The sequence below is a fragment of the Cavia porcellus genome, unplaced genomic scaffold (genome assembly GCF_034190915.1).
Source record: "Cavia porcellus strain 051 isolate PalLab524CR breed Dunkin Hartley unplaced genomic scaffold, mCavPor4.1 scaffold_17, whole genome shotgun sequence".
NCBI lineage: Eukaryota > Metazoa > Chordata > Mammalia > Rodentia > Caviidae > Cavia > Cavia porcellus.
In genome coordinates, this window is record NW_026947500.1 from 66,751,947 (window position 1) to 66,778,560 (window position 26,614).

Genomic DNA, 26,614 nt, shown 5'->3' on the forward strand with positions numbered 1-26,614 from the left:
GGATCGGCTGTGCTGAGGAAAACCAGGTAAGGCTCCGTCCCTCACCCAGCAGGTGAGGCGGGAGGGTGCTCACCAAGTGCTGGAAATTGACAGCAGCGGCATCAAAAACCTCAGTCAAAGCAGGGCACGCCTGTCATGCCAGCACTCTGAGAGGCTGAGGCAGGAGGATCTCAATTTGTAGCCTAACTTGGGCAACTTAATAAGACCCCATCTCAAAACAGGGCTGGGGATAAAACTCGGTGGAGAAGCCCCTAAATGCAGTCCCCAGTACTACAAGAAGTAAGTAAATTTTTTTTTTAAAAAATAACACTTCAAGTGCAAGGTCACAAGTTTGACCCTTAGTACCAAAAAAATTAAACACTTCAGTCAACCAAATACAGGATAATTTAATACAATGTTTCTTTCTTTCTTTTTTTTTTTTTTTTTTCTGTCTTTTTCAGAGAAGGTTCAGCTGTGCAGTTCAGGTTGGCCTTGAACTCACTTTATAACCCAGGCTGGCCTCGAACTTGCACTGATCCTCCTGCCTCAGCCTCCCGAGTGCTGGGATGACAGGCGTGCAAAGCAAGAGCTAAGTAAAACATATCCACAGCCCATAAAAGGTTGGAATTTTAAATTAGTTTAGGATTGATCCCTGCAAGCCTCCGTGTCTCACTTCTCCCATTTGGAAAATGAGATGATATCACACCACCTGGCCATGGTTCTTAAACAACCCACCTCGCAGGGACCCCTTCTCAGGGCTCTGCTAAGCACTTTACAAGCACATTAGCTCAGGGATGCAACGCAGAACCGGTACCTCTGCTCCTCTACTTTACAGACCAGGAGATGGGTTCAAAGAAGTCAGTCCATGAATCAAAGGTCACCTGGCCACTTTGTCCTCCCTCCACTGTGGAAAGCTGACAGCTCCAAAAGCCCACCGCAGAGGAATGCAGGCTGCAGGAGCGGACACCCTGCCCTGCGCTCCCCTCCACCCCTTGAGCTCCGCCCCCTCCCTCTGAGCTCCACCCCCACCCTGCGCTCCCCCCCTGCCGCCTGAGGGCCTGTGCTAGGCGCTCACCTTGCTGTCCTGCATGTCCTTGTTTGCCCCATTTTTGAGCAGAGCCAGGGTGGCCTCCACATTGTTCACAGCTGCAGCCCAATGCAAGGCGGATTTCCCTGGAGGGGGTGCAGGGGTGAAGGTCAGACCCAGGCAGACATACACACACACACACACACACACACACACACACACACACACATGCGTGCAAACACACAAAACCTCAAACACAGGGACACCGTGTGGACCGCGCTTGGTTGACCCTAGACTGAGCTGTCCACTAGTCCCGTGGGTCTCTTCAGATTTTAACTCCAAACAGCTCAGTGGGCCCCATCCCCATGCCCAGCTGCTCAGGAGGCTGAGGAAGGAGGGTTCCAGGTTCCAGGCCAGCCTGGCCCATTTAGCAAGATTTGTTTTTGTTTTTTGGGTTTTTCGGGTACCAGGAATCAAAGTCACAAGTCACACTTGCCAGGCAGGTGCTATGCCACTGAGCTACATCCCCAGCTCCACTTTTTTATCGAAATAATTCTTTCTAGGGCTGGGGATTTAGCTCAGCGGCATAAGCACCTGCCTTGCAAGCAGGCAGTCGTGAGTTTGATCCCCAGTACTGATAATAAGAAAAAGATAATTCTTTCTAAGAAGGGCTAGGGGCTGGCTCAGTGGTAGAATGCTTGCCTAGCACTGCGAGGCCCTGGGGTCTACCCCCAGAGCTGCAAAAAATAAAAAACAAATTAATTAGCTTAGGCTTAACAGGTACCAAACTCACTCACTAAGAGCCAGCTCACCAACGGTGCTGGACAACGGCCTCTCTACAAGCTGAAAAATGAGGTGGAAAAAGCCAGGCATGGTGGCTCCACCCATCCTGCCAGTACTCAGATGGCTGAGGCAGGAGGGTCACCTCAAGTCAGGGTCAGCCTGGGCTGCATCCTGAAACTCAGTCTCAGAAAACACAGGCTGAAGCTGAACCCCTATCTCCCACCATATAAAAAGCTAACCCAAAACGAAACCGAGATCTAAGTGCAAAAACTCAAACTACAAAACCACCAGAAGAAAACATGGGAATAAATCTGCAGGGTCTTGAATTAGGCAAAGGATTCAGAGATAGGACACCAAACATACTAGGAACAAAGCAACAACAAAATAGGTGAATTGTAAATCATCAGACTCTTCGGGGCCAGCGGGGAAGCTCGCTGGTATAACACTTGTCTGTCACCCCGGTGGCCCTGGGTTCCATCCCTAGGAATGCAAAGAAAAATGGAAACTTTGGTGCTTCCAAAGAAACCATCAAGAGATTTTAAAAGCCAAGCATGGTGCACATAAGTAATCCCAACACTGGAGAGGCTGAGGCAGGCAGATGTCTGGCACTCACAGGCTCGAGACAGGTCTGGATGTCATCATTATATTCTGCAAACAGGTACTAATAAAAACGTTCAGATTTAGAAAGAAAGACAGAAAGAAAGCATTCCTACTGAAACGAGGACCGCGGCAGTGTTTTGGTGAGGACCAGCATTGATTCCTGTTGTCACCAAACCTTTAAGCCATAAAATAAATGTGCAGTAAGACAGCAGGGAAAGCCAAGCGTGTGGCGCACGCCTGTCATCCAGCACTCGGGAGGCTGAGGCGGGAGGATCGTTGTGAGTTCGAGACCAGCCTGGGCTACAAAGTGAGCTCAAGGCCAGCCTGAACTGCACAGAGAGACCCTGCCTCAAAAAAAAAAAAAAAAAAAAAAAAAGGCAGGGAAGAGAATTCATTCATGCGTCACGAAGAACAAGATTCACTTCAGAAACCCAGTAGACACCTGAGAAGAAGTCTGATGACCCACAAAAAAGGCACAGAAAGAAATCAAGCCTCAAGAACACAAAGCCATCAAAGGCCTTTCAATATAAAACCAGAAACAAAAGAACTAGGGGAACTTATGGGTAGCACAGCGTCAGACTTAGGAAAACTTGTACTGCATTCATTTGTTTTGTTTTGTTTTGTTTTGTTTTGTTTTGTTTTGTTTTGTTTTGTTTTTGGTACGGGGGATTGAACTTACGACCTGGTGCCTGCCAGGGAGACGCTTATGCCACTGAGCTAAACTAAATCCGAAGCCCCTGATTTGCGTTAAAAAAAAAAAATTTATACTTTGGGTTTCCCATGCAAGAGAAGCCACGGATACCACCGCAACGCGTGTCTGATTTATTTCCCTTGGCATGAGGGTTCCCAGTGCACCCACACACACACCCATGGCTCAGGCTGATCCAGCCCTAGGCGGAGCCGTGCTGCATTGTGGGTAAAGGCCACGTGGTCCAAGGTGCAGCTGCGGACCGCTCTGCAGGTGACTCCGTGGCTAAGGTCCAGCAGGGGGCAGTGGAGTAAGTTTGGTCAGCAAAGCATTTGGGAAGCGCGGCCTCCAGGGGGGCCCGACCCGGGCACAGCTTCCTACCCAGCTCGTCCACGGCGTTGACGTCGGCGTGGCTGGCGATGAGCTCCTCCACCATGCCCTCCACCGCCAGGCGGGCCGCCAGGATCAGCGCCGTGGAGCCGTCAGCCATGCGGGCATCCAGGTCTGTGGAGCGGTTCCGGATGAGGATCTAGGAGAGAGGGACAGCGGGGGACTCGGAGAGGCCCAGGAGGGGTCAGAAGCCCAGGGCAAATCCACAGCGTCCTAATTAGAAATGGATCTAAGCCAGGCGTGGTGGCTCATGCCTGTCATCCCAGCACTCGGGAGGCTGAGACAGGAGGATCGCTGTGAGTTCAAGACCAGCCTAGGCTACCAAATGAGCTCAAGGCCAGCCTGAACTGCACAGAGACAGCCTGTCTAAAACAAATACAAAAATAAATTAATTAATTAATTAAAAATTAAAAAAGACCCTAAGTCAGGTCCCATCATTCTCAGCAAACATCATGCTTAAATCTGACCTCATCACCCAAATCATCAAAACGACCTCAGGCTCCCCACTGGGCAGACCTGACACCTCCAGCTCCAGCCCGAGCGGAGAGCCCCCCTCACCTGGAAGACGCCCTGGGCATCAGCGGTGACGGCCGTGTGTAGCGGGGTGCGACCCGAGTGGTCCTGGGCGTTGGTGTCGGCGCCGGCGTCCAGCAGCCGCTTGGCAGCGTCGGCCCGGGCGTAGCGGGCAGCCAGGTGCAGGGCCGTCTCGCCCGTGCGGTCGGTGCGCGCCCCAAGCTGCGCCCCCTGGCAGATGAGGTCGGAGATGATGCTGGCAGACGTGTCCTCCGCCTCCTCCTCTTCTGCGGGCACCGACTCCAGGGCGCCCCCACAGAAGGAGGCCAGCATGAGCGGGGTGAAGCCATCTGCGGGGACCAGGAGGAAGCGGTCACAAAGGCACAGCCAGGTGCCCTTCCCGGGGGTCACACTGAGATGCGATATTCGGGGGCAGGGAGCGCTCCACTGGGCATGAACCTCTCCTGGTTTTCCTGAGGGCACCTCCTGCACCCCACACTCCAGCCTCAAGCCCTACTTAGAGCCCAAGGCTCACTGCCAGCCCAGGAGGGGGCCAGAGACAGGCGGACCCGCAATGCACCCGGCCTAGCTCCTGGCCCCTGAATGGCTCAAAGATGTGCAGGTGACCCTACTCTCTGTCCAATCAGAAAGCATTTTGAGGTTGGCTGAGGTGTGTTGTTTGGTTTGGTTTGGTTGCATTATGAATCAAATCTGAGCTATTTTATTTTACTGTACTTTATTTTTCAATTTTTTTTTTTTTTTTTTGGTCTTTTTCCTTTTTTATCGGTACCGGGGATCGAACTCATAACCACACACTTGTGGCAGGCACTTATGCCGCTGTGCTAAATCCCCAGCCCCTGTACTTTATTTTTGACTTGTTTTTGTGAGACAGGGTCTGGCTATGTGGTTCAGACTGATCTTGAACTCACAGTGATCTTCCTGTCTCAGCCTCCCAGATACTGGGTTTTCAGGCCTATGCCACCATGCGTGGCTTATTTTTTGGATTTTTGAAATAGTCTCACTATGTAGTTCAAGCTGGCTTTGAACTCACTGTGAAGCCAAGGCTGGCCTCAAATTCATGGTGATCCTCCTGCCTCAGCCTCCTGAGTGCTGGGATTACAGGCATCCATTGCACAAAGTTGGTTTTTTTGTTCCAATTGGTTGGCATGGGACAAGGTCTCACCACGCTGCCCAGACGGGCCTCGAACTCGCTACCTTCCTGACTCAGCCTCCCGAGTAGCCAGGATTACTGGCATTACAGGTATGAACCATCCTACTCAGCAGGAAGAAGGTTTTATAACACCAGAGCCAAAAAACAGGGTTCAGCAGAAGCTTCCGGTCTCAGCGGAAGACAGACATGCAGATGCACACCTGCGATCCCAGCACTCTGAGAGGCCGAGGCAGGAGGATCCAAGTTTGAAGTCAGCCTGGGCAATTTAGTGAGACCCGGGCTCAAAATAAAAAACAAGGATTGGGCAGTAGTTCAGGGTGAAGACCCCCAGTTCATCCCCAGGATTGGGGAAAAAATAATCAGTGGAGAACAGAAAACCAAATCCGGCCACCTGACCACGAATGCCTTGTTCTGCTCAAACCCCTCAAAATCGGGCTTTTATCATTTGCAGATGGGAGCCTCGAGGAACACACTAGAACCCGGCCCAAGTGAGAAGGGGGGACAGGAGGGACCCTGACCTGGGCCGCGCACGTTGACATCCACGCCCTCGACATCTGCATCGCCCTGCGGTGGCGTCAGAGCCATGGCAGGGGCCACACGGATGTCCGCGGCCACCAGGTGGTGCTGGGTCCACTGGCGGCAATCCACGGGCTCCTCGGCGCCCACACCGGGCTCCTCCACCTGGAAGGACAAGGAGGTAGGGGGGAAAAATCTGGGCACGGTGGCGCATACCTGTCACCCCAACACCCGGGAGGCTGAGGCAGGAGGATCCCTGTGAGTTCAAGGCCAGCCTGGGCTATAAAGTGAGCTCAAGGCCAGCCTGGACTGCACAGTGAGACCCTGCCTCAAAAAGGCAAAAGAAATAAGTAATTCTCGAGGCATCTGATCAGTTCCTACAAACAAGCGTGGGTTGTTATAAAAACCCCTTGTCCCGAGTTTCTCTTTGGTTTCTGTCTCACCGTGTCATCCGTCCTGCTACCAAGATCCCACCCACCATCAGGTGCTCACCAGATGGGGCACCTCAGTCATGGTGGGCTTTCAGGTTCCAAAGCTGTCAGCCAAACAAACCTCTTCTCGTGATACATTATCCAGCTTTGGGTATTTTGTTATAGCTACTGAAAATGGGCCAGCACATAGCCCAGGGTAGACAAAGAGAGAATCCACCGGAGAAGAGCAGAGGCCAAGTTTGGTCCCCTCCCGGATGAACTCAGGCTGGCCTGGGGGCAGGACACTGGCAGAGGAGGAACAGGACTGAGTAGGGGGCCTTCTGTTCGCCCGGAGAACTGTGTGGACCCCCATGGTAAATTCCCTCCTCCTCGTAAGACGGCTCAGAGCCCACGGAGGAGACCGTGAGGCCACGAGGCTACGGCTGCTCCCTGGAACTGGGGCGAGGAACCAGACAGCACCTTCAGTCGTTTGGCCTCCGGGCAGTCTGTGTCCATCCAGTCTGAGGCCATCTCCCCCATCAGAGTCTCGCCCTTGGCCATGCTCCTGGGGGGACACAGAAAGAAACAAAGGTGAGGACACCGGAGACCTCCAGCCTTGGGGTGGGGTCACAGTGGAGGGCATGGAAGCGAGATGTAGGGCCTGGATTTGGGATTAGGGTCTTGGGCCAATAACAGAGCCCTGGTTAGGTTCCAGGGGCGGAGCAAGAGTGGACAGAGCAGGGCAGGTGGGGTTCGGTCAGGGATCGTGACAGGTGCAGCCTGAGTCTGCAGGTGGACTCGGGAGGGACAGGATGTGTGGTCCACGGTCAGAGCAAGGCCTCACGGGACAGATGAGGGTCCCAGGCATACAGCAGGGCCAGAGAATGGTGCACAGGCCGTGGATGGTGGGGTTAACCTGAAGAGGTGCGAGAGGGGCTCCCAGGGAAGGCGGAAGGCAGGGCAAGGGAGGGCTGGGGCAGAGGTGGCCCTGGATCAGGGAGGACAGGGAAAGGCCAGGGAGGGTGGGATGCAGGCCGGGGTCATGGGCTTGGCGGTCACGTGGTCTCGAACCAGGCTTTCTTTAGGGTAGGAACTGAGCCGTGAAATGAAGACGCTAAGTCAGGTCAGGAAAAGGACAGAGGTCAGAGATCAGAGCAGACCGAGGTGGGGCTCAGCGCTCGCATGGCCCCCACTGGGCCCCCACTGTCGGAGTCAGGGACACGCGGGGTCCTCACTTCATGCCCAGTGCGTCTTGTCCCACCGGTTCGCGCCGGCCCTTGTGGCCGCCTGCCACGTCCTTGTGCAGTGCGAAGCCCTCGGGGAACCAGAGAGTGCTGTGCTCACGCTTGCGGCGCGCCACCATGACGCCCAGGACGAGGATGACCAGCAAGAAGACGGCGCCTGCGGCCAGCAGTGGCAGCATTGGCACGCTTGGCTCTGGAAGCTCCAGTGGTTCCCCTGCAGGACAGACAGGGGCAGCTGCAACCACTGGGGCGGGAGGGGCGGGGTCTCACCCATGGGCGGGGCTCCTAATGTGGGCGGGGCTTCAGCCCTGGGCAAGGGCAGCTCCAACCAAAGGGCGGGGTGAGGCTTCGTCCGTGGGCGGGGCTTCTATCATTAGTGGGGCTTCTGTGGTGTGGGTGGTTGTGGACGGGGCTTTAGCCCTGGACAGGGGCTTCAACTACACGCAGGTCTTCAATGAAGGGCAAAGCTTCAACTGTAGGTGATGCTTTATGGTGCGAGAAGCTTCGATTATGGGTGGGGCTTCAGCCAGGGGCGGGGCTTAAATTGTGGGTGGAGCTTAGATTGTGGGTGGGGATTAGGCTGTGAGTGGGGCTTCCAAGCCCCTCCGGCACCCCACAGCAGTCCCTGCCCCGCCTCACCTCGCACATCCCGCAGTGGGTAGGGAAAGTCGAGGCGCTCCACCACGGACAAGGCTCCCAAGTAATCTGCTGCGCTCTGGGCGTCGGGGAAGCAGTGGTCATTCTCAGGCGACTGCAGGCAGAGCCGGTTGTCAATCTCCAGCATCACTACAGAGCTGTGGAAATACAGCAAAGGACCCAAGGGCTCTACCTTTGCCTAATGCATCCCAGGCATCCAGCCACGTCCTCTCTCCCCGGCACCAAGCTCCAAAGCGCTATTCCTACAGCCACGGCTCCACCACCCCCCGCCCCGTGCCCTGCTGGCATCCAACCCCAGTGCACCCCCAAACGGGTCTTGCTGTGGTTACGAGTTCCCAGAGCCGGGAATCCAATGGATGTTATTTTCACGGCAGTATTTCGGTAACTTTCCTCACTCGCCCTGGTGGAGACTCGGATCAAGCCTTTGCTGGGTGGGTGGCTGACGCACCGGCACCCCAGCTGCCCTGGGCACTGAGGTTTTTTCTCCAGTGCAGGACCTCATGTGTGCTAGGCCAGCGCTGCAGTGCTCAGCTCCACCCCCAGCCTGTTTCCTCTTCCGAGGTGATTTCCTTCCACCAACCCTTCCGTTTCAGTGTTTCTAGGCCCGCTCTCCCAGGCCCATTCCCAGCTGTACCCATTCATGGCCTTTCCCTACCTGGTATCTCTAAGGTCTTACCCTCCTTTCTTGTTAGGGTCCTGTCCTTCTCAGACCCCTGCTCTACCCTCTGTAGACGCCACACCTCCCATCTGGCCCTGCTTCGAGGTATCACTTTACATTTCTCATAAAACACGAAAAGTTTCCAGGCCGGCCTTGAACCTGTGATCCTCCTACCTCGGACTCCCATAAAGGGCCAGGATTATAGGAGCACAGTGCTCACCCTAGCATGCTGGCTCTTAATAATGTTGAGGTCACACTGAAAAGAGTATTCATTTGGGAGAACGAGAAGATAGGATCATGGTGCCTTCTTCAGTTGACTTGCTCTAAGAGAGATATTTTGTTTTGGGGATGTTATTGTGGTTTTCTGAGGGGTAGATTTCGAGACAGGGCTTGGCTATATAGTCCAGGCTGGCCTCAAAGTCAAAGTGACCCTCCTGCCTCAGCCTCCCAAGTGCTGAGATTATAGGTATGAGCCACCACACCTGACTAGATCATACCTATTATTTTTTTATAAATGATGAGACTCCTGGGGGGAATTGGGTACACTTTGTTCTTTTGAGTGTTTCCGTTAAAATTATGGCAGTTACACAACTCCAGCGTTACAGTTTAGTGAAACTCTTTTACCGTAAAGAAAAAGGGGTTAAACGTGACATTTTGAAAACATACTTCTCTAGGTTAAACACCAGGTTTTTTAAAAACAGTTTTCAAGTGTGATTACTACTTGTGTTTTGTACAGCCAGGTAACCAGCCTGTTTTTCATAACTCCTGCTATTTTCAGAAAAAGCAAAATTAAATCCCACTCCTCTGCCTCCCCTCCCCCCAAATCAGACCTAGGTACACCCTTAACCAATCTGCAAAGCCACAGGCTTCTCCAGAGGGAGGTAGCACTAGACTCGAGGTGCAATTCTGGGCCTCCTCTCCAATCCCACCCCACCCCACCCCCACCACTGCTCCCAGGATGCACTTGTGCATATCTGGAGAAATCCAGGATGCTGCTGGAGACACCTAATGTTAAGACCTCAGCATCCTGAGGGCATAGGCCAGCACCCTATGGCAAAGAAAGATCCACCTCAAATGCCAACAGAGTAGAGGCTGGGGGTGCATGCCTGTCTTGCCAGCACTTGGGAGGCTGAAGCAGGAGGATCGATACAAGTTCAAGGCCAGCCTGGGCGACATAGTGAGTTCAAGGCCCGCCTGCACTACACAGCAAGACCCTGTCTCCAAACAACCATAACCAACATGAAACAGAAAATTAAAGAGAAATGACACACACAAGGCCCAGATTTAAAGGTGTCTCTCCCTCTTCAGGTTCCAGGCGTCCCCGGGCCTCCGTGGCTCCTCCGGGTGGAATCACTCACCCGATCACCTCAGGTGCCAGCTCCCGCCGGGTACGAGCCTCGGAACCAGAGCTGGGCCGGTGGTAAGGGAAGACCATGGCCTTGCCATTCGCGTCCAGGCGGAAGCGCAGAGAGGTGCGCAGGATGGCGCTGAGACGCTGCAGGAAGTCGGCGCTGGAGCGCAGCAGCTCCTCGGGGGGCATCAGCACCGTGAGGACCAGGACGCCGCGGGCCAGCAGAGCCGGCACCTCGCTTGCGCAGTCCAGCCCGTCCCAGCCACACTCCTCCGTGTTGCAGCCCTGATCGCAGCGGCCATCTGCGAAGTGGTCAGCGCAGTACTTCTCGTAGACAGGGCTGGGAGCAGAGAGGGGCAGAGTCAGGGCCCTGGGAGCCCCCAAGGCACACAGGACCCCGAATAACAGACTCCAGACAATGCTTGCCCAGGGCAATTGTGTGCTACATAGGCTTGGCCTCCTGCAAATCCAGGAGGGAGTGAAGGGAAGACGATGGCCCGGGCCTAAGGATGCAGGGATGGGTGCACAGCAGGGTAAATGGATGGAAGGACAAACGACAGGGATGGAGACGGCACCTGGAGGACGCTGGGCAGAGGTCATGCATGGACATGCATATGGCTTGGAAATGAAAGGTGGCCTAGCGGACAGGAAGAGGACTGCAGTGGACAGACCGAGACGGCAGGGGTCAGGGGTCCGGCTCACTTGCAGGTGCGCTCTCGGCCGTGGCAGTCAAAGTTGTCATAGAGGCAGGCGGGCGAGCTGCAGGCCGGGTCGCAGCGGCTGTTGTTGAAGAGACGCCAGCACTGCAGCGCCTCGCACTGCCGCCAGGGGTCGTCCACGCTCAGCGAGCAGTCGCCGCCGTCCCAGCCGCAGGCCCGAATGTTGCATTCGCGGTCGCAGCGCCGGTTCCCGCGCTTGGCCTGGCAGGCGGCTCGTGGGCACCACGGCTCCTCCGCGACCTCGGGCGCTGACACTGCTACCGAAGTCTCGCAGCGCGGCCCGGTCCAGCCTGGAGCGCACCCGCAGCGGAAGAAGGGGGCGAGGGGCGCAGGGCGACAGGAGCCCCCGTGCAGACAGGGGGCAGCTGCGCAGCTGGCGTTGGTGCTTCCCGGGGGCAGCGCCTTGGAGCGGCAGGAGAGCCCCGACACGCCCGGGGGACACGCGCAGCGAGGCCCGCGCGGTGTCTGCTGGCAGGGGACGCCTGGAAGGCACTGCAGCTCCCGACAGGTACGTGCCACATGCTCACAGCGCGGACCCCAGAACGGCTGCAGGGTTGGGGAGAGAGTGGATGGGAGGAGAGAGAAGAGAATGAAGACCAGAAAGGGGAGGAGACAGAAGATGGTGAGGGTAAGGATATGCAAGAGCAAGTCAAGCCCCAACTTCTCCAAGTCCTGCCCAATTTCTCCAGGTTCCCTGGAGGTCACACCTTCCCCAGGCCACGCCTACCAGGGAGGCCACACCCTACCAGGGAAGCCACGCCCTGCCCCAAGGCCACACCTCCCCTAGGGAGGCCACACCTCCCCGAGGCCACGCCCTACCAAGGAGACCACACCTTCCCCAGGCTATGCCCTACCAAGGATGCCACGCCTTTCTCAAGGCCACACCCTATCCGGGAGACCACTCCTTCCCGAGGTCACCCCTTCTGGAAGCCACTCCTCCACACCCAAGCTTGGGGGGAACACCTCTCCAAACTCAAGGTAATTTCTGCATTTCTCCTTTCTCATCCACAAGCCCCCTTTCTTCCCCAAAGCCACACTGTTCCCTGAGGCTACACTCTCTGTCCATGGAGTTGCCACCCGTGCCACTCAACCTACCTGGACACAGTGGCAGGTGAAGGTCAGCACGCCCCCCGGGCCCGGGCTGGGGCGGCACTGGCCTGCATTCTGGCATGGCTGGGACTCACAAGGAGACAGAGCGGTCTGACAGCGGGGCCCTGAACAAGCAGGGACAGGTGACTTAAGACACAAAGGCAGAAGGAGAGACAGAGTCTCAGGCCCACCCTGGCTTTGCTGCTCACCTGTGAAGCCAGCATGGCAGAGGCAGCGGAAGTGCCCACCGGGCTCCTGCAGGCAGTCCTGGGTGTGGGCTGCATGGCAGGCGCCAGGGCGACACTCGTTGATGTCCGCCTCGCAGTGCAGACCCGTGTATCCTGGGGGGCAATTACAGCGGAAGCCGCCCACCAGGTCCACACAGGTGCCGTTGTGCAGGCACCGGAGGCCCAGGTCCGGGGATGGACCACAGTCATCCTCGTTGACCTCACAGTGCGATCCTGGGGGGAGTGAGCGATCAGTGTTGGAAGAGCCAGCCTCTGTGCTGTCCCCCGGTCCCGGCCCCAGCATACCCAGTGTCCCAGGGGGACAGGAGCAGAGATATCGGGCCACGAGGTCAATGCAGGAGCCCCCGTGCTGGCAGGGCTGAGAGGCACACTCGTCCACATCGTCCTCACAGTTGTCCCCAGAGTAACCAGCTGGACACTGTGTAGAGGCGAAAGACCCACTCAGCCCCGAGGGCCACAGACCTGCCTAGACACACCTGTGCACATACAGAGGGTCCTGGCACACCAGGACACACAGGCAAACACACGTCCCCAACATACACAACCAGACACACGCAACCACTGCCGCGTTCACTCATCCCCAAGGAAACACCATCAGAGATACCAGACAAAAACAGACCGCACAGAGATAGACCCCACATTCACACTCGGAGGTGGCTGGTCCCCCTCCGCCCCCTTACCCTTACCTCACACACGTAGCCCCCCATGTAGCCCCGGCAGGTGCCCCCGTGCTGGCAGGGCCGAGCCATGCAGGGGTCCGCCTCCTGCTCGCAGTGGCTGCCAGTGCGACCCTCTGGACATACGCAGGAATAGGAGCCGCCCTTGTCCACGCACTGTCCGCCTGCCTGACACAGATGCTCCAACCGCACCCCTAGACAGAGGCGGGAGTGGCGTCGGGCACAGAGACAGCTACGCAGGGCTCCCTCTTCCTGTCCCCATCACAGTCACTACGCTGCTAGCCTCGTCCCCAGGATGGCACCTCCATAAGCTGTCCTGTCACACACCCCCTTAGCCACCACACTCCCCATCGCGCCCTATGCTCTGTGGGGGCGCCCTCATTTGCCACACTGTGGCAGACCTGGGCATGCACACCCCCCCCTGGAACCGCCCCCAAACACACAGTCACATGCTCCCCGCTCACCCATCTGGGCTGCCGCCTCCGCGCAGGGCAGGCTCCGGATGTCACAGAGCCGGCCGCTCCATCCGGGGCGACACAGGCAGTAGGCCCCAGTCTGGACACAGCGACCTCCGTTTTTACAGGGAGCCTGGCTGCACCAGTCAACCAGGGACTGGAAAGGAAGCCCCCAAACATGATCAGCACCCGGGGCGGAGGCCCTGAAAACTGTCCACCTCTCCCCCAGGTCAGCAGACAGGTCCCCTCCCCTGGACTCCAGCTCCAGACCCCTCCGGCCGGACTGTGGCTGGCCTCAAACTCCGCATGTAGGACCCATGGCCCCACCCACCCCTGGAACACAATCCCAGACTCCTCTCTAGGACCTCAAGGCTCCGCCCACCTAGTAGACCCCTCCCCTGACATGGCCTCAGTCTCCTCCCCCAGGAATGTGGCTACATCCAGACAGGTCCCTTCCCTGGAATAGACAACCAAAGTCCTCTTCCAGGAGTATGGCCCCTCCCAGTTGGCAGCACCCAGGAACACACCCCCAGACTCCATGAGAACTGTGACTCCACCCACCTGGCAAGCCCCTCCCCTAGAATACAATTCTAGATTCCTCCCCCAGGACTTTCATGGCCCCGCCCCTTGGTAGGCCTGGAACGCCCCTCCAGACTCCACCCCCAGGTCCTATGGCTCCACCCACCTGGCACTGGCTGCCTGCGAAGCCCTCCTGGCAGGCACAGCGGAAGCCAGGGTGCGTGGCACTGCAGACGCCCCCGTTCAGGCAGGGCCGTGAGAGGCAGGGGTCGGCCTCATACTGGCAATGGACTCCAGTGTAACCAGGGCGACACAGGCAGCTGAAGGAGTTCACGCGGTCCACACAGGTCCCTCCATGGAAACAGGAGCTGGGAGGCCAGAAGAGGCTCGAGCTGCAGCACCCCTGCCCGCCCCCCGCCCCCCCCCCCGCCTCCTCCTAGAAGGTGGGGCTTCTGGGTCTGACCCTTTAACCTCCTACGGAGAAGCTGCGGCCCCAGAGAGGACACCCCATTCTTAGCCTCAACTGACCAGTGGGAACCAGGTGCAGAGCCCCATCTTCCTCCAGAACCCATCACCAAGTGACCTCCAAATAGACGCTGTGACCCCATGGGTCACCCTCACGCATCTTCCTCGGGTGGACACTGAGCCAAGGCCCCCTTTTACCTCAGCACCCCAATCCAGGGCCAGAGCCAAGGTTTGAAGCTGAAGCCCCTGCCCACCTGGGGCTGCAGTCCGGCAGGTCCTTCTCACAGTGGAGGCCTCCATAGCCCGGGGGACAGGAGCAGGCGAAGGAGGCCACGTGGTCAGTGCAAGTCCCCGGGCCACAGGGGCTGCTGGCACACTCATCCACATCCAGCGCACAGCGAGGGCCAGCAAAGCCAGGGAGGCAAGAGCAGGAGAAGGAGCCCACGCCGTCCTCACAGGAGCCGCCGTTGAGGCACGGGTCTGCGGGTGCAGGGGACGGGAGGTCAGCAGCCTGGCCAGCCTGGTCGTCCCCTACACAGAGGACGCCAGATGCGGCTGGCAGGAGGTTACATTTGCTGGGCGGGGAATCAAACTCCATCCCCTTCTCGTCCCTTACCTGGAAACCTCACCTATATAGAAGGGGAGAGAGAAAGGGGACCAAAAAGGCCCCTCTAGCAGGGCCCGGTGGCGCACGCTTGTCATCCCAGCACTCAGGAGGCTGAGGCACAAAGATTGTTGTGAGTTCAAGAGCAGCCTGGGCTCCAAAGTGAGCTCAAGGCCAGCCTGAACTGCGTAGTGAGACCCTGTCTCAAGAAGACAAAAAAAAAAAAAAAAAAAAAGAGGCCTTCATGGTTTTAACTGGTCGATGCAAAATACTGCAGAAAAGAAATCAAGCCAGGCACGGAAGAACGCGCCGGTTATGGTACGCGGAAGGATCTCAACTTTGAAGCCATTCCCGGCTACAGGGCGAGTCTGAGACTAGCCCCGGGTACAGGGCCAAACCCTAGGAAAGACAGAGCCATAGAGAAAGGAGGGAGGAACCTGCGGTAGCTCTCAACACGCACGGGCTTTTCCGTTGTCATTCTTTCCTAACCAATAGAGGCTAACAAGTATTTACATGACATTAGTATCGTACTAGGCTACAAGTCATCATGAGATCACTCAGAGTCTATAAAGGATTGTGCAAGTTCTTCACAAATACTGTGCAGAATCAGGCGTGGCGGCACACGCCTGTCATCCCAGCACCTGGAAGGCTGAGGCAGGAGGATCGCTGCGAGTTCAGACCAGCCTGGGCTACATAGTGAGCCCACGGCCAGCCTGCTCCACATAGCAAGACCCTGTTTCAAAAAGCAAAAAGAGGGGCTGGAGATTTAGCTCAGCGGCCTAAGCACCTGCCTTACAAGCAGGCAGTTGTAAGTTCGATCCCCGATACCAATAAAAAGGAAAAAGACAAAAAAAAAAAGCAAAAAGATTATGTCAGTGATGTGAGCGCCCTTAGATTTTACTATGTGGGGGGCCCGGGAACCGATCACTGGGGACAGCCAGGGGCTGGCACAGTGTGAGTTGTACCCACTCCTATTCCTGGGCTCTGTACTGGTCGTGCTGGCTGGTGTAGTGACCACCAGCCACGTGTTGTGATGGAGCCCTTGACATCAGTGCTGATAGCAACTGAGATATGCTGTAAGTGTAAAATACACACGGGGCTCGAATTTTGAAGGCTTAGTAGGGGAAAAAATTCAAGTATGTTGTTAACAATGTTAGTATTCATTGGGAGGCATAGGCAGGAAGATTGCCACAAGTCTGAGGCCAGCCTGAACTACAGGGAAAGATTCTTGTCTCAAAAAAAATTGGGGGGGCCACCTGGAAAAAAATTTTTAAGGACCAACGATAATAGCTCAGTGGCACAGCACCTGCCTGGCAAACGCAAGGTCCTGAGTTCAATTTCTGGTACCAAAAAAATAAAACGAAACATTAATTTTAATATTGATTATATTAATGTGTGTGTGTGTGTGAGAGAGAGAGAGACAGAGAGAAATCTAGGGCCTCACACATGCTAGACTAGCTATCACTGAGCCACACTCCCGCCTAAAATATTACTTTACACATTGGTTTAAATATTATTAAATATTGAATACATGTTCCAGGTGTGTACTTGATGGTACATACCTATAACCTCATGACTGAGAGAGGCTGAGGCAGGAGGATCTCAAATTTGAGCCCAGCCTGGGCAACTTAGTGAGACTCTGTCTCAAAAAATAAAAAAGCACTCGGGATGTAACAGTGCCTGTTCAATTCCCAGCACATGCACACACACACACACAGAAAGAGACGAAGAAAGGAAGTGTGGGTCACGACCAGGACCCCCCGACACTCACTGGGGTTACAGTCATCGATGTCCTTGTCACAGGAGGGCCCGGTGTACCCGCCGTGGCAGGTGCAGCTGAAACTTCCCGCCAGGTTGGTGCAGGTGCCGTGGGGACCGCAGGCGGCAGGGTCGGCACACTCGTCCACGTCCTGCTGGCATCGTGGTCCTGGGGGTGGGGAGGAAGGGAATGGCTGGGGTGAGAGGGGCAAGGTGGGGTCTGAGGTTACCTGGGACTCGGTGGAACCTGGGAGACGTAAAGCCAACCCACATGCAGCAGCTGTCCCCAGCCCTCAGCCGGCTCCCAGCGTGCCCAGCCCAGGGTCGCTGCCTCTGCTCCACAGCTGAACCCAGTGAGCTATGAGCATCCACACGGAGCTCCTTCCCCAGAAGGGAGCACCCCTCAAAGGCAAGTCCCACAGGGCCCCAGCCTCACTCAGCAGGGGTGAGGCAGGAGGAGGTGAAGAGGAGGAGGAAGCCGGTGCCAGCGTACCTTGCCAGCCCAGAGGGCAGGAGCAGACAACCGGCTGGCCAGGGGCAGCTTCACAGCGCCCCCCGTGCTCACAAGGATTTGGGGTGCAAGGAGACAGCAGCTCACACTGGCGGCCTACAGGAGGGGGCAGACAGAGTGAGGGCATCATACTTGGTTCCTCTGACGCCCTGAGACAGGGTCTTGCTGTGTGCTCCAGGCTGCCCTCGAACTCACAAACTCACTACGCAGCCGAGGCTGGGCTTGAGCTCACAGTGATCCTCCTGCCTCGGGCTCCGGAGTGCTGGGATGACAGGCTTCCCCAGCAGAGTGACAATGTCTTGAGAGACCTCAGGTTCCAATCACCTCCCTCCCTGGGGTCCCCCGACAGCCCCCTCCCTGACGGAGCTCCATGAGGTGAAAAAGAGAAGCAGAAAAAGAACAAGTGTCCCAAGGGCTGGGGGTTTAGCTCAGCGGCATAAGCGCCTGCCTTGCAAGCAGGCAGTCGTGAGTTCGATCCCTGGTACCGATAAAAACCACACACACACACACACACACACACACACACACACACACACACAAAGAACAAATATCCCGAGAATAACGGAGAAAGGAAACGAGGACAGGGATATCAGGGGGCCTTGGGGAGGAAAGGCGGGGACACGCACCCTGGACCCCGGGGGGGCAGGAGCAGCGGAAGCCCGTTCCATCGCTGACGCAGGTGCCACCCCCGCGGCACGGCTGGGACTCGCAGGTGTCTCGAGCCAGGCTCTGGCTACATCGAGGACCGCTCCAGCCAGGCTCACACACACAGCGGAACCTGGTGGGGGGGAAGGAGGTCAAGGATGGCCGGTGACCAGGGCAACAGCAAGGAGATCAGGAGCTGGGAAGGAGCCTCACCCGCCGGGGGCGTCATGGCACACGCCGTGGCTGCACGGCTCGTGGGCACAGGGGTGGCTCGGAGGCAGGCAGAGCGGAGGCAGGGAGCCAGGTGGGCAGAGGCAGCGGAAGCCGTTTTCCACATCCAAGCAGGAGCCGCCCTCACCGCAAGGGCTGGATGCACACTCGTTAATCTCCACGTTGCAGAGCGGCCCTGCGAGACGCAAACTCAAGCTTGTCCCGGGAACGACCACATGACCTCAAACCCTGGTGAACCTCCTGCCTCAGCCTCCCAAGTGCTACTGAGATGACAGGGCATGGGGCCACCAGCTCGAACGCCTTCCCCTCACCCTGTCGGCACCCTGCCTGGCCTGTGGCTGTCTTTGCCCACCTATGAAGCCAGGCCGGCAGACACAGTCATAACGGTTGATACCATCACGACAGACTCCGAAGGTGCAGGGGTTACTGGCACAATCATCGATGTTCACCTCACAGTTCACACCTGGGGGGAGGGGGCCCGGGAAGAAGAAGGGTCACTCCTGCCACTCACTACGCCCCAGACCCCCGCCCCAGGCCGGCCCCAGCCTCACCCGTGGTGCCAGGAGGACAGCGGCACAGGTATTTGTCCACCAGGTCGAGGCATTTGCCCCCGTGGCGGCAGGGCTGGCTGCGGCACTCATCCACCTGGCTCTCGCAGCGCGTGCCCGTGTAGCCGGGCGCGCAGGCGCAGGTGAAGCTGGCGATGCCGTCCACGCAGCGCCCGTGATGGCAAGGGTCCGGGGAGCAGTCGTCCACGTTGCGCTCGCACAGCGTCCCCTCGAAGCCTGCAGAGCCCAGGCCTCAGGCAAAGGCCTCTACCCAAGTCAGATTGTTTTTAGCCCTGCCCATTGAGTCATTTGGGTACTGGGGATCGAACTCACGACCTTCCACTTGCCAGGTAGGCGCTTACATTACTGAGCAAAATCCCCAGCCCCTCCCCCTACATTTATATATACCCTGTACCTGGCCAATCCCATGGACCCCCACCTAGTATTGCATCATTCTAGTTCCACTAAGCTCCATCCCTCAGATGTCATTGGCTCTGCTATGCCGCAGCCCCACCTCCAGGGCCTCCCAGGACCTATTATTGGCCCCCTGACGCTCTAGTCCCGCCTCTGCACTCTTCCTGGACTGTCATTGGCTCCGCCCTCACCCTCCGCGCAGCGACACTCGTAGCCATCAGGTTGGTCCACGCACTTGGCACCGTTCCTGCAGGGTGTGCTGGCACACTCGTCCACGTCGAGCTGACACGTGGACCCACTGAAGCCTGAGAAGGAAGGGGTGGAAAGAGAAGCCTGAGAAGGAAGGGTCCAGCTAGAGTTACAGCGGTCCCCAGCACCAGGGGCGGTGTTTGCGAGGCAATCTCATTCACTGGGGTTTCTGTTTTTGTTCTTGTTTTGAGACAGGGTCTCTCTATGCAGTCCAGGCTGCCCTCGAGCTCACTTTGCAGCGCAGGCTGGTCTCGACTTGCAACGACCCTCCTGCCTCAGTCTCCCGAGTGCTAGGATGACAGGCTGCGCCATCATACCTAGCTCCAAGCTCTTCACGACAAGCGGCTTCTCTTATAAATCATCTAACATGGTCTTACGGGATCCCACCCTGGCCTCAGTGCCTGCAGAGACCCGAGTCCCTGTCCCAGGATGCTCACCCGAGGGGCAGGTACAGCTGAAGCCGTTGACTCGGTCCTTGCAGACCCCACCGTTGACACATGGGCTGCTCTGACACTCATCAATGTCCACCTCGCAGTAAGTTCCCGTGAAGCCTGGGTGGAGGAGGAGATCGAGAGAAGAGGGAGGTGAACCCACAGCGATCCTCCTGCCTCAGCCTCTCGGTGTACTGGGATTACAGGCTCAGAATCTCACTTTAAACCCACCTCATGGGCTTCCCTCGCCCCACCCCCAATCTCAGGACCCGCCCCCCACGCCCATCACACACCTGCCATGCAGATACAGGTAAACTGGCCAATGCGGTCAAGGCAGGTGGCCTGGTTGCGGCAGGGCCCAGACAGACACTCGTTGACATCGGTCTCACAGCGAGGTCCAGTGTAGCCTCGACCGCACTGGCACAGGAAGGACCCCTGGGTGTTCACGCAGCGACCCAGATGTTCACACGGGTTGGCACCTGCGGGAATGGGGCGGAGCCAGTGTGGGCGGGGCCATCTGAGACCACGCCCCTTCTCATTTCCAAAAGGGTCCGTCCCACCCCCTCACCAATGGAGCACTCATCCACGTCCTGGTCACACGCCCCTCCGGTGAAGCCGGCTGGACACGTGCAGATGGCCCGGCCGTTCACGGGGTTTGTGTCGCAGATAGCATCCTCGTGACATGGGTTGCTGACACAGGCATCATCCAGATGGCACAGAAGGCCTGAGAAAAGGCAGGCAGAGGTCAAGGGCTGACCCCTACCCTCACCCAAGGCGTGTGGCCGGGGGGGGGGGGGGGGGGGACACTAAACCCTGCACTTCCGGTGCGCTGAGGTCTCAGCTCCAGCACAGACACCGAGCCCTTAGCTGTGGCTCCAAGAACCTGGGGTGAGTTTAGCAGCCTTTTAATCCGTTCCTTATGAAAATCTTCACACAGTGGGCAAAGATGCCTAAATTCCCCTTGCTAATCTGTTAATCTGTTCACTAAGCCATTTGAAAAACAACAACAGCAAAAAGGGTGTTTAAAACCTGCTGACTCTCCTGATTCTCAGAGGGTTGGCCTGGAGCCCTGGCCGCTGCACTGCCCTCACCGCCCCTCCTGGACGCCTTCTCTGACCTCTGCGCTTCCCGCACTCTCACTTTCTGGGCTGTACCACCCCACAGTTCCCCATACCAAGGGCTCTGGATTCCTCCCCTGCCTCTCTCTGGCCTACCCTTCACCCCAAATCCAGCCTCCCGCAGGCACACGCCTTCCCTCAGTCTCTCCCGCCTCCCTTAGCGCTGAGGATGGTACCCGGGGCTGGCACAAACTCATCACACGCTCTAGCCCTGAGCTACGTACGCACCAGCTCCAGGGTCGTCTTTCTGACTTTCTCCCCACAACCTGCCCCACCACCCCTCCCAGTACTAAAAAAGGAACTCAGGGGTGCTCCACCAGGGAGCTACATCCCCAGCCCTTCTCTATTTTATTTGGGGCCAGGATCTCGCTAAGTTGCCCAGGCTAGGCTCCAATTTGCGATCCTCCTGATTCAGCCTTCTGGATAGCTGTGGTGACAGGTATGCCACACCTCCACGCCCAGCTCCTGTCTTCTTTTCTTTTTTGGAAACAAAGTGTCACTATGCAGTTCAGGCTGGCCTTGAACTCACTAGGTAGCCCATGTTGGCCTTGAATTCATAGGAATCGTCCTGCCTCGGCCTCCCAGATGCTAGGAAGATAGGCGTGTGCCACCACGCCTGGCTGCTGATGCTCAGAGCAGAGCCTCTCTTCACCCACTGGAGACCCATCCACGGTTTCTGTTGAATCAGGGCCAGAGAGCCACTCACCGGTCTTGCCCATGGGGCAGGCACAGTAGAAGGAGGCCACGCGGTCGTGGCAGGTGGCCCCATGGAAGCACACGGCCGTGGCACAGTCGTCGATATTCTGACTGCAGCTCTCTCCGGTCCAGCCATTGACGCACACGCAGCTGTGGCTGCCCAGGGTGTTGAAGCACGTGCCCCCGTTGTGGCAAGCATTGGGCTGCAGCTGGCACTCGTCCACGTCCTCCGTGCAGAACTGGCCTAGGACGCACACAAGTCCTGGTCTATACACCTGGTGGCCCACCCTGGGGCCCGCCACTGCCTGGCTCCCTTGGCCCCGGGCCCACCTGTCCACTCAGGGGGACACTGGCAGTTGTAGGTGTTGACGCCGTCCACACAGGTGCCCCCGTTGAGACACTGGTGTCCTGGGCAGTCGTCCACGTTCACCTCACAGTGCTGACCCTCAAAGCCTAGCACGGGAGGGAGGGCCGAGGACGGTCACCACAGAGATGGCCTCCCGTCCGTCTCCCCAGGTCACACACGTGGCCCTGCCCTCCGCCCAGGGGCTCACCGGGCAGGCAGGCACAGTCGTAGGTCAGCTCGCCGCTCTGCCTGCAGGTCCCCCCGTTGCGGCAGGGAGAGGGGGCGCAGGGCACGGCGGGGCTCTCACACAGGGGCCCCGCGAAGCCCCCTGGGCACTGGCAGTGGAAGGACCCTGGAGTGTTGAGGCAGGTGCCACCATGGCGGCAGGGCCTGCCCACCCGGCACTCGTCCACGTCGCTTCGGCAGCTGCGGCCCTGGTAGCCGGGAGGGCAGGAGCAGACGAAGCGGCCGTCGGAGGCCACGGAGCAGCGGGCACCGTGGGCACAAGGGCTGCTGAGGCAGGGGTCTGGCAGTGAGCAGTCGGGGCCTGGAGGACACAGGAGGCAGTGAGCCGGGGCTGACCACGCCTCAGCCGGCCTTGGGTCCCCCTTCCCCAGATGTCCCTCGCTCCTCACCTCGGAAGCCCCGGGGACACCGGCAGGAGAACCTGGCAGTGCCCGCGACCACCGAGCTCTGGCAGACGCCGCGGCCAGCACAGGGCCCCGAGTGGCAGGGGTCTTCCAGCTGGCACCGCTCACCCACCCAGCCCGGCGGGCACCTGTGAGCAGAAAACCGTGGTGGGCACCAGCCGGACAGGGCGGCCTCAGACAAAGACACAGGACAGGGACGAGACGCAGCGAGTGGAGGGGACAGCAAAGGCACACGCGATCATTCTCGCCAAGGAACAGTGGCTAACTAGCAAAACACAGCGGGGCTCGGAAAAGGAGCTCTTACCCTGGGGATCCTCAACGCCAGCTCAGGCAAAGAAAACACAGAAAAGCAACAGATTAATATACACCCGCCGGCAGTGGCGGTGCAGGCCACGAAGGCTAGGAAGGGTGAGATGAGCACAGTGGCAGCCCCCAAAACACCAAGTCCTCGTCCCACAAACCCTAACGATGGCTGTATTTAGACAAAGGGGCCAGGTGCTACTGGACACCTAGAATCCCAGTGCTGGGGAGGCTGAAGCAGGAGGATCGCAAGTCTGAGCCCAGCCCAGGCAATTCAGTGCGCCACTGTCTCCAAAGGAAGCAATTCAAGGGGCGAGGGGTGTCGGTCCTGCCTCCAACATGACCCGGTGGAGGCGGGCAGGAGGTTGGCAAGGGAGAAAGGGAAGCCGGCGGAGCGGGTGAGGCAGGCAGGGTGAGAGATCACAGGAAGCTGCAGGAGGCGGTGAAAGACACTTCCGCAGAATTTCTCAAAGGGGCATGCGTGGCCTTGCGGTCACTTCAGACCAGTGACCTCCGAATGTTCTAGGGAATACACTTCTGCCACCACCCGGTTTGTGGTAATTTGTCATAGCAATCACAGGAAACACTTACACAGGCTAAATGGATGGAAGGACAGAGGAGGGGGAAGACAGAGATTTTTCCAGGACCTTCCTGCCAAGCCTCATCGTCAGCCCTTGTTTTAAACATTTTTTTTCTTTCTTTTTGTTAAATTTTGAGACAAGGTCTTACTAAATTGCCCGGGCTGGGCTTGAATTTTGATCCTCCTGCCTCAGCCTCCCAGAGTGCTTGGATGACAAGTGTGCACCCCCACGCCCAGCTGGTCATTATATTTGTGCTGACTAAATAAAGAAGCTGAAAGGGAAGCCCCAGGGTGGCGTGGGAAGGGCTTTCCGGAAAGTCTCACACTGCAGGAGGCGGCTACCACCCAGCGTGGAGAGGCACCGACAGAGGCCCAGAGGCTGGGGGATCAGGGGCACAAGCCAGGCCTCGCCTCACCCACCGCCGGATGTGGGCAACTCTCCCACAAATGGGCAGCAGGAAGTCTCCTAAAACCCACACTCCTTTCTCCTACACACAGGCGCTGCGCTGGGACAGAGGGTCAGGGATGTTGGGGTTACAAAAAGGCCCCTCAACAGGCCACTCCTACCCCAGTTCACCAAAGGGGCCCGAGGGACTGGGACATGAGGTCTGGGAAGGGATCAGTTTTAATGAAGACTGGCAATCTCAGCTAGGAGCAGCGAAAGCACAGCTGTAATCCCAGCAGCCCGGAGGCTGAGGCAGGAGGATCATCAGCCTGGGTTACTAGTGAGACCTTGTCTCCAAAAAAAAAAGTTTGGATGGTTTCACGGGCCACAGGGAGAGGCCACCGAGAAGGAGAGGCCACCGCAGGACCAGCCCTGCAGCTCTTCCCCCTCCAAGGCCCAGTCTGTCCCCTCCCTCCCAGGATCGTCCCAGGCGCCTGGATCTGACCTGGAGCAGGTGACTCAGTTCTTAGCGTCACCCACAAATCCCCCCCCCCACACACACACATTGGCCCCCAGCGAGACAAGTCAGGACACAGCCCGGGAGGGGCGCAGGTGGCCTAAGAGAGGAGGGGACCCTAACCCTTTCTGCCCCCCCCCACCGCGCCTAAGACTGGCAGGACTCCGGCGGCGACCTCCCCTGGAGCCGTGAGGGGCGCACTGCCCCGGGAACCCCGGCACCCCCACCCCCTATCGGGCCGGGCCGGAGCCCACAGGGCCCCTCCCGGCGCCCCGGGCGGGTTCCCACGCTCTGCGCCCCGCGCGCCCCCCCGCAGACCGGTCGGGCCGGTTCCCGGTTTCAGCCCGGGCGCGCGCCCCGCCCCGCGGCCAGAGCTTAGGGGAGACGGGGTCGAAGGGGGGGCGGGAGCGCGGGCCTGGGGACGGGGACCAGGGACGGGGACCACCCTGACTCGGGTGGGGGACATGGGGGGGTGGGGGGTGCAGCCTGTGGGACCCCCCTCCAGGGACCGCGGTGCTGGGGACCTTAGGGAGAGGGTTTGGGGCGCCCGGGAGCCGCGCCCCTGCAGCCCCGCACAGGCCCGAGCCCGCTCCACTCCGCGCGCTCCGGGCTCCGGGCGGCCGCGCGCGCCGGTGATTCACCTGTCGGGGGCGGGGCAGCCCCGGGTGCAGCCACCTGTCGGCGGCTGGCCAGGCGCGCGGCCACTGCGCACGCGTCCAGCAGGCCCTGGTCCCGGTGGAGGGGCTCACCCTTCCGCCCCCTGCCCCAACGCCAATCATCCAGCGTCAGGACCCCCGGCCCGTCTCTGCACCCCCAAACAGATGCACCCACGAGACTTCCCGCCAAGTCTCTGGGCGTATAATTTCTCTTAGAGAAGAAATGATACATGAACCAATCAGTGAGTGACCCTGGGGGGAACTGTTCTAATTTAAAAGGAACCAATCCTTTCCCTAGAACCTGACAGGTCTGCCCAGCGCACCTAACTTCTCAGTCCCTATCATCAATATTTATGAGCATTTATTGAACACTTACTGGATGCTGAGTGTCCAGCATCCAGTTGGACTCTGTTTCCATCTTTACAGGCAATGCCATAAAGAATGAACTGCTGGCACAACTGCAGTCCAAACTGGCCTTGAACTCACTGTGCAGCCAGGCTGGCCTTGAACTTACAGAGATCCTCCTGCCACAGCCTCCTGGGTGCTGGAAGGTGTGGACCATCATGCCCATTTTTTAGATGCAAATACTGAACTCAGAAAGCTCCCAAGCCTTGGCTCAAGGTACCCCCGAGCCCACAATTCAAGCTGAGCTGTCTCCTGTCACCTCTTCCCCAGTGCCTGCTCTGCCCACCCCACAGCCCTGTGCCTTTTCTTGTTTATGGAACAAATAAATTTTGGGGTTCCTTCAGCTGCAAGCCAGGAAGGGAGAGCTCGCCTCTTTCCTTTTTTTTTTTTTTTTTTTTTTTTTTTTTTTTTTTGTCTTTTTCGTTTTTATTGGTACCAGGGATCGAACTCACGACCGCACACTTGCAAGGAAGGCGCTTATGCCGCTGAGCTAAATCCCCAGCCCCTGAGCTCGCCTCTTTCACAGATGCAGAGAGGGGATGTCACTAGGCCAAGGTCACTCATCAAGGAAGTGGCAGCCAGACAGATGTGGCAGTGCAGGCAGGTAATCCCAGCATTCAGGAGGCTGAATCGGGAAGGTTGTCACAAGTTTGCAGCCAGCTGAGCTACACAGTAACTTCAAGCCTGGCCTGAACCACAAAGCAAAATCTTGTGTCAAAAAGAAAAGAAAAAGCTGGGTGTGGAGGTACATGCCTATAATCCCAGCACTTGGGAAGCTGAAGCAGGATTGCTGAGAGTTTGGGATCAGCCTGGCCTACAAAATGAGATCAACACCAGCCTGAACTACATAGTGAGACCCTGTCTCAAAAAATAAAATAAGAGAGAAAAAAAGAAAAATAGCAGGTGACTACAAGCCCCTGTCCCTCCCACTAAACTGAGTAACTGCCTCCATCCAAGGGCGTTCCATGTGACCTTGGGAAGCCAAGACTTCTATGACACCAGGGTTATCAGCCCTATAAAAACAGAAGACCAGACCAGGACCCACTGACCTAAGGGACTCATTCCCAGCAGGGGGGCACCGTGACATGGGATTCGAGCCCACACGAGCCGGACCCACAGAGCCCCTGCTCGTTCCCGAGGGGGAAACATGAGAGGCGCCCAAGCCACACACGTGTAGGACCTGGCAAGAGGGAGGCAGAGGGGGACGCTGGACACCCCACCCCCACCCCGCGGGGCCCTCGCTGGCGCTGGGCCAGCCACTCACAGGCAGGCGGCCTCCCTGGAGGGCAGCTGGGTGCAGCGACCTCCATTGGCACAAGGGCTTCCATCCAGGCAGGGGGGGGCTGTGTGGGGTGAAGGAAGGTGGGGGTCAGTCAGGCACCCGGGGACCCAGTCCCCAGGGACAGACCCC

The 26,614-nt window shown here is 57.9% G+C and overlaps 1 protein-coding gene across 1 annotated transcript in view; it reads right to left on the reverse strand.

The window, feature by feature from the left end:
• The window catches only part of Notch3 (notch receptor 3), a 31,219-nt gene that overhangs the window by 2,039 nt on the left and 2,566 nt on the right, over positions 1-26,614 (reverse strand). The window contains exons 2-32 of the mRNA XM_063228547.1: positions 26,468-26,546; positions 22,346-22,488; positions 21,919-22,257; positions 21,695-21,817; positions 21,375-21,608; positions 20,119-20,274; positions 19,844-20,029; positions 19,557-19,670; positions 19,062-19,175; positions 18,460-18,693; positions 18,261-18,371; positions 17,891-18,083; positions 17,659-17,810; positions 17,015-17,128; positions 16,535-16,690; positions 14,414-14,639; positions 13,861-14,062; positions 13,185-13,332; positions 12,730-12,914; positions 12,329-12,461; positions 12,005-12,256; positions 11,802-11,920; positions 10,690-11,252; positions 9,995-10,327; positions 7,961-8,115; positions 7,313-7,535; positions 6,558-6,642; positions 5,670-5,832; positions 4,026-4,330; positions 3,459-3,606; positions 1,055-1,152 (exon numbers count right to left, since the gene is read on the reverse strand). Of these exons, the coding sequence (XP_063084617.1) occupies positions 1,055-1,152; positions 3,459-3,606; positions 4,026-4,330; positions 5,670-5,832; positions 6,558-6,642; positions 7,313-7,535; positions 7,961-8,115; positions 9,995-10,327; positions 10,690-11,252; positions 11,802-11,920; positions 12,005-12,256; positions 12,329-12,461; positions 12,730-12,914; positions 13,185-13,332; positions 13,861-14,062; positions 14,414-14,639; positions 16,535-16,690; positions 17,015-17,128; positions 17,659-17,810; positions 17,891-18,083; positions 18,261-18,371; positions 18,460-18,693; positions 19,062-19,175; positions 19,557-19,670; positions 19,844-20,029; positions 20,119-20,274; positions 21,375-21,608; positions 21,695-21,817; positions 21,919-22,257; positions 22,346-22,488; positions 26,468-26,546 (5,786 nt within the window). The remainder of the gene's footprint in view (positions 1-1,054; positions 1,153-3,458; positions 3,607-4,025; positions 4,331-5,669; positions 5,833-6,557; positions 6,643-7,312; positions 7,536-7,960; positions 8,116-9,994; positions 10,328-10,689; positions 11,253-11,801; positions 11,921-12,004; positions 12,257-12,328; positions 12,462-12,729; positions 12,915-13,184; positions 13,333-13,860; positions 14,063-14,413; positions 14,640-16,534; positions 16,691-17,014; positions 17,129-17,658; positions 17,811-17,890; positions 18,084-18,260; positions 18,372-18,459; positions 18,694-19,061; positions 19,176-19,556; positions 19,671-19,843; positions 20,030-20,118; positions 20,275-21,374; positions 21,609-21,694; positions 21,818-21,918; positions 22,258-22,345; positions 22,489-26,467; positions 26,547-26,614) is intronic.